Consider the following 12,158-nt stretch of genomic DNA (forward strand, 5'->3'; position numbering starts at 1 on the left):
AGTTCTGGCCTCTCTGAGGCATCAGTCCTGACCTAGCTGCTTGACCAAAGCTCTCCATTACCTTGTATGATATGCTTCCCAAACAAGTGAGTCGGCTCCTTGAAGGAGGTATTCACTTCTAGGCACATCTTCAAGTGTTTCATTTTCATTACTCGTAACTGTACGATGAAACAAGGAAAACAACAAGGGTTAAATCTGGCATGAGAGAGAGCAGGCTGAAGACTGAAGCTCAACTCAGTCTATGTGCCCATTATATTTACCTTATATTTCTAACTGATGGAAAACACATAAGTAAATTTACGAATACTTCCAAATTTCAGCAAGTTGAAGGAAACTCACTGCACTTCTCAATCTACTTTTCTCTAGCTGTATTTTCATTACATCTATACAACTATCATACTTTCTAAATACTTTGGTACAGTGCAGGCCCAGGGCCAGGGTGTGCATTTTGCCTGGGGATCAGGCAGTGTCTGCAGGACATGGCTGCTCCAAGAGGCCTGGGCTGCCATGGGCAGAACTTGATGTCCTGTTCCTGGGTGCCCAGGGCTGGGGTGGGAGTGCTGTGAGGTGCAGGCTGGGGGAGGTAAATCTGAACAGGGCCTCAGCATAGCGTGGGGAAACCTGCACAGCTCCCCTCTTTCTCCTGTGATATTGTGAAGATTTCAGAAACAGAGGAATAACAAAGCATGCATTGACTGCTGCTCCTCTACAGCAAATCCCAGGGCACTTCTAACAGGTGGATGCTCGAGCAGGTGGCCAGGGGTCTCCTGAAGACTGACACTCAGGCAGGGTTGTTGCATCCTGCTGTGAGTTGTGAGACCAGAGTGCAGTTCTCTGGCTGAAACCTGAGCTGAACTTCCTTTGGAAACAGCCAGTTTTCATTTTCACACCTCTTGGACTTCCTGGGACAAGAATCAGATGTACTGCAATGCAGTGAGTGCCAGTGCTAGGACACTGCTCACAAGCAGTCAGCAGCATCATGGTGTTTCCCTCAGTGGCACTGAGTTCACTGCATGACAAACTCCAAAGCTCCTCAGTGTTTCTTTTACAATGCATGTAGAAACCTCCACCTTTACTGCACAGAAACCAGACCTACCTTGGGACAGTTTATGTGTGCTGTAATCACATGTTCAGCTCCGATGCAAATATCTGAATGCTGTATGTAACCTGGGGGAGGCTTTAATGGAAGGCAGTCCAGCTGTGACTCACTTGTGCAAAAAGAATGTTCTAAATACTGCTGTTCATTTGTGAATAAGTATGAAGTGTTACAAAGCTCAGAGCAAACTGCTGGGAAATAGCCCACCCAGATGGACGCAGTCCAACAAATTCCAGTTTGCTTTCAGTGCATCCCTTGGTCACTGCAGATTAGGGAGGCTTTGCTATGTTCTTAGGTGTTGGGTAATTCTCTAAGTACTAATGTAAGATTGCCAGGGGGTTCAGCATCATCAGAAATATCACATGGCCTACCCTGTCTGGGGGGATTGATCAGTCAAGGATTTTGTGGCTCCTTTTAGGGTCTTCAGTAGCCAAGGCAAGGAACACAATAACTTTCCAGTAGGTTAGCATATCTGTATAACCTGTCAATAGTTTTAAGGAGTTTAAAATGCTGCACATTGCCATTCCAGTGGGTCTTTTGACTGTGCACTACCAACACAACAGCCCCAGGCATTGCTAGAGGCTTAGGGCAAAATGGCTGGCAAGCTGCATGGAGGAAAAGGATCTTGTGTGCTAGTGGACAACTATACTAATGTGTGCCAGCAGTGTGCTCAGATGGCCAAGAAGGCAAATGATAACCTGGCTTGTATCAGAAATATTGTTGCCAGCAGGAGCAGGGAAGTATTTGTCCTCTGCACTCAGCTCTGGTGAGTGCTTGTACAACTGTCTGGTGCACCTTGAGTACTGTGCTCAGTTTATTCTGTCACTGAAGCATTGGTGAGGCAATTTAATGGGTTGTCTGGGGATATGGTGGAGCCACCGTGCCCAAAGATTTTCAGGAATAGGGTAGATGTCACACTGAGTGGAATGGTCTGGAGTGGTTGTAGGCATGGGTTGATGGTTGGACTGGATGGTCTTACTGATCTTTCCAATCTTAACAATTCTGTGATTCTATAATTCAAATATGCTTGATCTTCTAAAATACTTCAGAGATACGTAATGGTGTTAATAGGTCAGGGATGGGCTGTCTAAGAATGCAAGCAAAAAAACTGGCTTCAAGATTATCATTTTCTTTCCCAATCCAGTTTACAGGAACTTTTCTTACAATATGGTTAGAAACCCATGGAAGATAAGGTGGAGAGAAGGGTAGGTGAAATAAAAACATTATTTTATGTATTAAATGTTGGGATCAGGCAGCATACTCCTATCCTGAGCTCTTGTGAGCAGCTGTTCTTCAGTGTGGGCAGAATTGAGCAGGGAGCTGGATATGACCTACCAGGAGCTTACATGCACCCTCCTGAAACATCATGTTTCTGCTATGAATCATTTTTAACTTTAAAAACAAAACAAAACAAAAGGACCCATTCTGCTGCAGTACATTTTGTGCCGAAGAAGCCGTAGGCGTGCGCTCTAATCCTATCTGGCAAGAAAAGCTGTCTGCAAATATGAATCAACAATTCAACACAACACAAGTGTTGGACTTGTATCTGCAGGCTGTGGAAAGAAAATTGCCTATCACACTTGGCAGGGACCCCCAGCACTGAAATTAATTCTTCACAATTGCATAGATTTTATCCAATAATAACAAAAAGTTACTATTTTTTAGTATTATTTTTATAAATTACGGGAAATTCTGAGGAGTAAAGGAATTTTGTACTTCCCAAAGGATGCTGAAAAGCTGGGAGTGATTCAGGAAAATGTGAAGGGAAGGATCTGAAAGTTGAGGAAGGTACTCGAGTGAGAAATGAAATGAATTTTATTTCATTCAATTAAAAGACAAGTGAAAGTCTGCTTGATGACTTTATAAATTGTTATTTCAGTAAGAAGACGTTCCTAACAGTCAAAAAAAGAAAGAAAAAAGAAAAAGGAAGAAAAGATATGCACAAAAATTACAAGTCTAGGAGGTAAAAAACAAGGCAAATTCAGCCTGGGAGTAAGACACGCTTTGTAATAACATATAGAACAAATCACTGGAGTTCTCTCAGTAATCAGAAAGCCCATAGTCCATTTTTACTAGGTGATCTCCATGGTACAAGTGTAAAACCTTTAGTTTTTCTTCATCCTGGGGTATCCTAAAGTCATATAGAGCTGTCTGCATGTTTATGGCTCCTGTTCCACAGGCAGGAAACTGTAGCTGTTTGTAGCAAAAATGCTAAGTCACATCTTGAAGCAGTGACTGAGCACCTGGTGGGAGGGAAGGGCCAATCCTGGGAAACACAGGTGCATGCAATGTACTTGAGTGATCAAAAGGGGTGGAGCCAGGATGCATCCCTTCCCAGACGTCATTTAAGTGCTGGCAGTGGAAGTACAGGCTTTTTGCTGGAGACTCCTGCCTACATGAGGCCTTGCAATGGTAAGTAGAGGATTTTTCTTTCTTTCCTCCAATGTCTATGGCTGCTGCATTTGGGCTTATTCTAAATTGATGTAGCTTTGCACATTGCTACTCTGTTGTTGTTGTGTTTTCCGTTGCATTGTTGCATTACTCTGTTCTGGATTACTCTGTTCTGGTGGACTGCTTATGTACCCTTGTGGTCAAGGTGGAGTTTGTTGCTGTACTATAATATGCTATAATTTAAATAGCAGTATTTCTCCAATATCTAAATTTTATGATTTAGTTTAAGGAGTGTCCTTCAGATGCTGATCTGCAGGGAGAAAATATGATAAAAACAGTAAGCTGACTGGGGAATGGCAGTTGTTCAGTGGTGTCTGACTTCTTGTTATGTAGACCGGACCTATGCTGAAGGTATATACTAATGCACCTTTACTTGTGTGAAGACTTTCAAGTGAAAGATTAAGCGTGTACAGCTTGGTAATGTAGGGCTTGTTTCTTTTGATGTAAATCTTAATGCAACCATGCACTTACCTAAAAGAACTGAAAGATCTATTATGATAACCAGTGGCAAAGTATAAGAACTTCAAATTAAGAAGCTTTAGGGTTTTAAGTCTGAGTTATTTCCCTAAAATTATTGAGATTTTCTATCATGTTTTCTGTCCAGGATAGAAATGTTGGGACTATTGATGATCAGACTTCTCTTTGTTGGTTTGTATTTAGTTGTTTATATCATGAATGGTAGGGATCAGAGAAGGTGTGAGAATATCTCATGTGGAAGTTTAGTGGTCAAAGAATTGGGAAGGAGAGAAATGATGATTTTGCCAGCATATGAGAATGCCATGTTTATCTGGGAACCAACAAAGAGAAAGTACCTTAACGATATCTGCAGATTACACCTGCATCCACTACTGTGATTTCAAGCTCAGCTGACAGCATGATGAAATCAAAGCTGGCTTAACTAATTCCTTCTTGACATTTCTTTGGTTTGACTTCTCTTTTAGTCATCTTCTGTCAAGTGTGCCATAACTATAACTTAAAAATGGTAGCAGGAGTGATACAGGCTTTTGGCGTGGCCACAGCTGCTTTCAAAGATAGTGGTCTAACTCACTGCTATAGATAAGAAGGGAGAGAAGGCAAAGCTGTGAAATCTTCCTGCTCAAGAAGTGGCTTGCTCTCACAATGAAGAGTGAGGAGTACTTGTTACTGTGCAGGGAAGGCTACTGCAAGTTGCCGACACCTATAGCCCCACAAGCAGTGCACCAAACAGCTGCAGGTAGGAAAAGATAGGCACTGTTTCTGAGGATTATTCAAATGTTGTGATATATCTGAGTGAGCATTCTATGGGAATTGCAGACACATGTTTTTGGCAGCATAGGGATGAGGCTAGGAGGAGTGAACACTGGGATTATATCCAACTCTTCTGCAGTTGCGAGAGACAGTTTAAGTTCAACATCTGTACTCTGGCTTGTCTGCAGGAGTGGAAATGGTGCTCCGCATCATTACAGTGAGCGCTCTCAGAAAGGTTTGGCTCCATATTTCATTGTATTTTCTTTCTCAAATTTGTGTTAATGTGAAAGGAGAGGGAAATAGTGGCAGCTGAACCCATCAGTGGGACCAGGTGAGCTGGATACATTGTCAGACAGAACAAATGTGGAAGCTTCTTTGCATTTCATTTGCCCTTTGCTGTGGCCACGCTGTGTTGGGTTGTGTAGTAACTGTCTTTACCTTTTCTTTTCTGAAATGTCCTTCTAGCTATAAGGTAATTTGTAGCTCACTAGTAGTCCTATAAAAATCACTGAGATTAGGTTGAGGTGGTACTTAACGTGATTAAAGACTATAAAATTAGATATCAATTATTAACAACTGCTGTATTTGTTCCTTAAGGGTGGCTCAAGGTGATGAAAGCTTTAGCTACCAGAAGATCCTCTGTATATTAAAAAGGGCTGTTCCAAGGTATCAGAGCTCTTGATCAATTCTTCTGCAAGCATTAGTGATATTTTTCCTTGAGTGTTCTCAACACCATGCCAAAAATAAATCTAATTTTCTACATCAGGAGAATTTACTTTGTTGATGAAAATGAAGTATTTAGTTGTTGATGCTGTTGAATTCTTTGAATTGATACCATGAAACTGAAACCTTTAGATCTTTGCTTTCTGCAGCGACGAGTAGCAAATCTGAGCTGCCACAAGGCACAAGTGAGCTGCTTAATGTTTAGCCAGAAAATTGCTTAGTTGATCTCTTGCATATTTTCTTCATATTTTTTGCATTTGGAAGTGCTATTTATTATTTCAAAATGTCTTGGCCCTAGTTTGTCTGTAAGGCTTCGTTTATCCTTTGGAAATGCATAGCCTTCAGAAGCTTGGCATCTGCAACATACCAGACAATGAATTACTGTGGCTAGAAGTCTCTGGAATGAAAAAACCCTCCTCCACAAGAACATTATTTCTTTATATTTACAGAATTGGGATTTGTTCTGGGGAAGCACAGTTAGCAAAAAAAAAAAAAAAAAAAATCAAAGCAAATAGGTTTTTCATCTTTCACTCTCCCTCCTAAAGTGAATGAGGGAGTACTGGGGCCTTGCTCTTTAAATAAACGGCATCTTTCTCTTCTCTCTTGGCATCAGCAGGAGTATTCTTGTGTTGTATGACAAGGCTAGCTGGTACTATATTAATCTTGTAGCTGTATGCATGGTTGCAAGAGGTCATTCAATATGAGAAAGGCAAAGAGCCAATGCGGTTTAAAGCAAGTTCTCCCATGATCTGTTTGGGCTGGCTTAAAGACAAGGCTACATAGTTTCAGAGGAGTGAGGAATATCCTTACTGAGATAAGTTTTCCCCAGTTGTCACTGGGAAGATCAGGGCTTTGTGGAGAAGGAAGGGGGGAAAGCCTTTTTTTAAATGGAGTTTAATAGATGTTTAGATGCAGAAGCTGAAGAAGGAAGACAGGAGAGTGGGAGAGATGATATTAATAATGTTGGCAGTAGCATTAGAAGTGAAGAACTGGATTTGGTACAAGTTTACCTTGCCTTTTTGCCTGAAAGATGCATGAAAGCAAAATTCACCTTGACAGCATACCTGATGTGCTGGTTACTGCCGGAACTCTGCAAGGTAGGAGATTTCAGTGCAAATATGTGAGATTTTTAGTTAGTTGCCTATGTACTTAAAAGGCAAATTAAGCAGTGCCTGCTGATGTATTTGATAGTTTATTAATATGTACCAGGCAATTGTCTTCACTATTTGTTTTGAAAGGGGCACTGCAGACCCTGACACTGTACCCAGAGGTAAGTGATCCATCAGGGGAGCACTTACAGGGGCTACTAGTAGAGTAGGATAGCAATTACATGAGTAATTGCTAGCCAGTTTATATACTATTGCTTCATTTCAATAAATTTGTGATTACTTTAGATTGTGTTCTAAATGAAATTCCTGGTGGTGCTCTTTATTGGCTTACATTTGTTTCTTGCGTTGGATGGACATTAGAATGTATTTCAGTTCTGAAAATGTGAACAAAAGTGTAAAATTGAGATTTGAGGGTATATTGTCAGCTATAGTGAAGAAACAATGTACAGGCTGTGGTGGGACTTAGCTTAAATGTGAACTGATAACAATAACATATAAGCAAACATATAATAACAATAAGCAAATACTTTTGCTTATTGTGCTTCTCTGTAGGGGGAAAAAGCAAGGTACTGGGCTAGTTGTAAGAGAAGGATTGAGGCATGTGAGATCAAAATAGTGATGTTTTATATATAGTGTTGCTAGATTTATTAATCTGGAATCTGTAGTAAGTTTTCCTTTGTCTGACTGTTACAATAAAAGACCTGTAGGTATTTAATTGATGGTCACCAGTTAGGGTATAACATGAAAGAAATATCCTGGCTGTCTTTCCTTCAGAAATATATGGTAGGTAGGAAATAAATGGTGACGTGGTGCAGACCATGGGTGTGGAGCCACTTGGTGCTTCAGCAGCTAGAAACTCTCTTACAGGTGTCTCTACATGTGTTGGCTGCTCATTTTCAGGCATGTTTCTAATTGATCTTGTTATTCTTGCTGTGGTTTGATTCCTTTGCAACTGAATGTGAATTTGTAGGTTTTAGGAGCCATACTTCTGTTATGGGATAAGCCAGAGGCGAACATCCAGTGGTCAGTCTGGTGTGTCCAGTAGTTTCAGTATCTTGGATTTGTTGCCAGTGCATAGATTTTTGGGACATTACAAGTGTAGGAAACATGAAGTGACACACAGTAGTTTTGTGCACACGTGCTACGTTTTAGAATGAACAGTTGTTTCTGCACCTGACAAGTGGCAAATAATGTGTAGGGTTGGACTGTTTGGAGAAGGCTAGTGCTTGATCCAAGGAAAATCATGAGAGGTCATCACCATGTAGGGTAGCAGAAGCTGGTGTAGTGTAACACAGGAGGCCCAGCGTCCATCCAGCTCCCTTCCTCGCATAAGCCCATTGCTATACAAAGTTATCCATGTGGACTGAACTGTAACTACATGGTATCATTCAGTACTTTGCATAGCTTGTGGCTGAATTTATTATCTCATTTTTGAGTGGAGAGTGTTTTGTAAATATCAGGCGATGTTATTAAAACACATAAGTTAACAGAGGTGCTCCTGCTCTTCTTGCTGTAGCATTGTATTTGCACATTGCATACAAGACCTTTGAGAAATAAGGGGACAAGGAGAACAGCTTCTATTAAAACTGTAGACCTGAAGCTCTCTGAGAATGTTACAGTGTTCTGGCTAAGCTGAGAGAGTAACCAGACTTTATTTTACATCAATGTCTAGTTATTTATGCTTTCTACTTATTCTGCTTTCTTAAAAATGGTTAAGATTTGAGACCAGATTTTATTCCTGATGCTTTTCCATGACTTTGGCCTCTTCCACATCCTAGTCCATTTAAAGAGTGTTGTCTGTTCTCCTTCAGACTGACAAGATGAGAAAGCAGCACAGTGTTGCTCTTCTTAAGGTTCTGTAGCTTGGCGGAATCCAGTTATGCTTAGTCTTCTTGCATAGAACCATAGAAATGGCCTGGGTTAAAAAGGACCACAATGTTCATCTAGTTTCAACCACCCTGCTGTAGGTAGGGTTACCAACCACTAGACCAGGCTGCCCAGAGCCATGTCCAGCTGGTCTTGAATGCATCTATGCAGAGATGCATTTGTCTAGATGGTACAGCTTGTCAGTAGGAGGAGCTTTTCTAGTCTTCCATCTCTTGTCTGAAGTAGTTGCTATCCAGATGCCTTATGAAATGTTGAGATTCTCCACTTGGGCTAACAGTTTGTGCAACCAGTGGACCTGAAATGTAACAAAACCGCTTGGATCTATACAGCTGAGTTGAAAACTTGGTGGGAGCCAGTCCAGTGCCCAGTCTCACACTTGGGCAGTGGCAGTGTTGCTGTTGCAGATGGTTGGACTTCTATTGTTTTGTAGCATTTTCTTGTGTCAGACTGTATAGAAGAGCACACAGATTGTGCTTAGTTGGTGAGACACCAATCTCTCTACATTCTGCTAGTGATTCTTTCCATCACAGATATTCCCTTCATTGTACAGTTCTTGCCTGCTCAATGTATTGTGTCCAGAGCTGCTATTTCACGAAGAAGCAAACAACTTCAGAAATAACAGTCATGTTTTAGAAACAAATGATTAAATTAATGCAACCTCTTCTGGGCTGTCTACCCTTTTAATGGCTTTTTTAGCTTGATTTTTACTTTGGATTATAAACTCTGTGGGACTGGATTATTTCAGTGTATGTGGCAGTGATAAAGGTGGATAAAGCCTCTTTGAGGGGAAAGCAGAGGCTGGTTTTCCTATATTATGAAGGAATTCTCCAACCATTAAGCTTGGGCCACAAGAAAGTGTGGAGGAACTACTTGCTTTGTGCCTCATCCAATTGAGGGGAGAAAAGGATGCTGATAGGTGAGTTTAAGTCTTTCATTATTACTGACTTCTAAAAGATCCTCAGTGGAAGCTCAACCCCTTTTGAAGTTGTCACTAGTGTATTTTATGCCTTATTTCTCATTCCAGCATCTGCACGCAGCAGTCTGGAAGTTAAAGATGTGGGTGACCTCTTCAGAAGAGCAATCCCTCTGTGGATCCCAAGTGACATCTTCTAAGAAAGCTGTCTATTAAAGGGAGGAAAGATGCTTCAGGAGTGTCACTATTTTATAGTGATTGCCCACTTGCATAATTGTTGCTGGCTGTTACCTTGTTTTTTAACATTATCAGTGTATTCTGAGAATACTTCACCTATTTTTCTTTTTTAAGCAGTGGAATGTTGTCTTTAGGAAGCTCATACTTGGAAGCTCTACTGTTTCAATCTTTTTAATTTGGTCCCAACCTGACTTACCATGATCACAAAAAGCATTTGGCACAGCAAGGAATGGAATGTTGATCTACAGAGTGTGAGACAGGCTTAGCCCATGCTTCTTGTTCTGTGCTGGTAGGTGGCAGGCTGGAAAATGAGAATACTGCAGTGGGAACTGGCTGACTCCCTTCAGAGTTATTTTTCAACTGCCTTAGCATGTTGATTGGAAACAGAGTTATTTCATAGGCTTACTTGATCTTGCAGTGTCTGTAACTCCTTTATCTTCTGAACACTTGCCAATTTCAGCTGAACTTGAGTGAGGCAGAAGCTGTAGAGTTCATATGAGAGAGGTAGAAGTCAGGGAGTGGAGATAGACTTAACTCATGCCCCTCTCAAGGGAAAGGCTTCTGTATTTGTTTGTCCATTATCAAACATCACAAGCAGTGCCAAATATTTCCATCTCCGTGCTGGGGAACTGTAGATCCATAGGAAACCAAGTCTGGTTGACTATGGATCCAAGACTGTTAGTTCAGCTGCTTGCAGAAATGCTTTCTCAGTGAGGTGTTTTTTATTTAGCAGTTAATGAAGCTCCACTGAAACTTACTGTGTGCCTTCAGACCTCAGAGTGAAAGCCAGTATTGTTAAGTGCAACTTGATACAGCTTAAGAGGACTTTCAGGAGGTCCTACAGATTTTCTCCGCCCCTTGGAATGCTGGAATCTGTCTTTGAATATCCTCACTGATACATCTATATCCCTTTGCTTATTTAATCAATACTGCTGATCTTTAATTTGGGGTCAATGACCTGATGAGATGCACACTTAGGTCTGTTCATGTTGTTTTTGGAGTTAAGGGGCTTATTTTGTTCAAGAGAAATATTTGTTTGATTCATTTTCTTTCATTTATGCCCAAATTTTCTGGATTCATTTGGACTAGAAATAAGAAAGTAGCCTGTCTTTTATGGTATGGTGTTTAGAATGCTGGGTAGGCTCAGGTAGAGATAAGCCAATGAAATAGGTAAACTGCTGGGTATTGAACCTGACAGAGGGCTTCATTCAGACTGGCTCTTCATTCTGGGCAACGATTCTGTTCCTTTTGAGTAGTGTAAATCATTCAGTGTGTGCTGGTTGGGAGTCTGACTTCCTTCTTTGCTCACTCCAAAAAGCCAAGAAAGGTGTTTCTTCCCCCCCCCCCCCCCAATATGTTTAGTATTCATCAGGGATTGTGTGGATCCAGCTCTGAAAAACACCCAGTGTGTTCAGAGGGGGCATGCTGTGAAGGGCTGGTATGCACAGCAGTGCTGAAACATCCTTTATAAACCTGTGTAATGATCCCTGGAAAACTGGTACGCCTTACTTTTGCAGTTCATTCCCTCAACACCACATTTGTATCTTCATTTGCATGCCTGTGTTTGGGAGCTACTTGACTGTGTAACAGTCTTCACTCAGTTATCATAGTTCTCAAACTGAGCTATCAATCAAAGCTGAATATCTTCTTTATGTGATTAGTTTAAGCCCAGTTTCTGAAATGAACCTGCTCATGCATACTCCTGCAGCACAGGAGCTCATAAGCAAAGGGAAGTCTTTCTTGCGAGTTATTACTTTATAATTGCTTTAAAAAGAGACATTGTGAAATCCTATGTGACTAGTGGAGTACATAGAGTGGGCTGAGAACCTGTAAATAGATGACTAAGAACAAATCATTTCCTCCAGTGAGTGCTGGAACAGTTTGTGTTCTTCCTAGAAAGTTTCTCATGATTACAGACACCTAAGGAGGTGTTTTCTGTCTGTTCCTGGTTCTATCTGCTGGAATGAAAGCAGAGCTGGTGATGGACAGAAAAATTACAGTGCTCCAAGTGTCATTATTTAGAGAAATGGATGAAAATTGGCACATACTGCAGAATTTGAGGTGTGACAACTGCATTATAAAAGCAGTGAGATGTTACTAGATAGCACAACATCCAGAAAACCACAGGAATGCTTGGGCAGGACAGCATTAAAAGCTACTTACACGACTCTGCCATTCTGGAACAGGGAACAAAATCAAATTTGAACTTCTAAGTACTAGCAAATGTATCCTTTCCACACATGTAACTCCAATTTGTTTGGAAACTTGTTTGCACTCTGGAATATGTCTCAGAGTGGAGAAAGTTTATCTTCTGGTGCCATCTGACCTTTAACCGTAACATCCCATTTCCTATAGAAGCAATGAGAAATGATTTTTAATAAGAAAATAAACTGTCCTGTTATTTTAATTTTAGTAGATACATCCTACCTTTTCCCTCATCTGAAAGGAGATTTTTTTCTCTTCTTTAAATCTCAGCTTTGTTTTTGGATGGCATTGGTGGATTTATTCATAGATT

At 40.9% G+C, this 12,158-nt stretch overlaps 1 protein-coding gene across 1 annotated transcript in view; it reads left to right on the forward strand.

Annotated features, from left to right (window-relative positions):
• The first annotated feature begins 6,369 nt into the window (after positions 1-6,369).
• ARHGEF4 (Rho guanine nucleotide exchange factor 4) overlaps positions 6,370-12,158 on the forward strand; it is a 167,085-nt gene continuing 161,296 nt past the window's right edge. Inside the window, exon 1 of the mRNA XM_032446671.1 lies at positions 6,370-6,594. Coding sequence (XP_032302562.1) covers positions 6,385-6,594 — 210 coding nt within the window. The 5' untranslated portion in view covers positions 6,370-6,384. The remainder of the gene's footprint in view (positions 6,595-12,158) is intronic.

This window comes from Coturnix japonica, chromosome 9, assembly GCF_001577835.2.
Source record: "Coturnix japonica isolate 7356 chromosome 9, Coturnix japonica 2.1, whole genome shotgun sequence".
Lineage (NCBI taxonomy): Eukaryota > Metazoa > Chordata > Aves > Galliformes > Phasianidae > Coturnix > Coturnix japonica.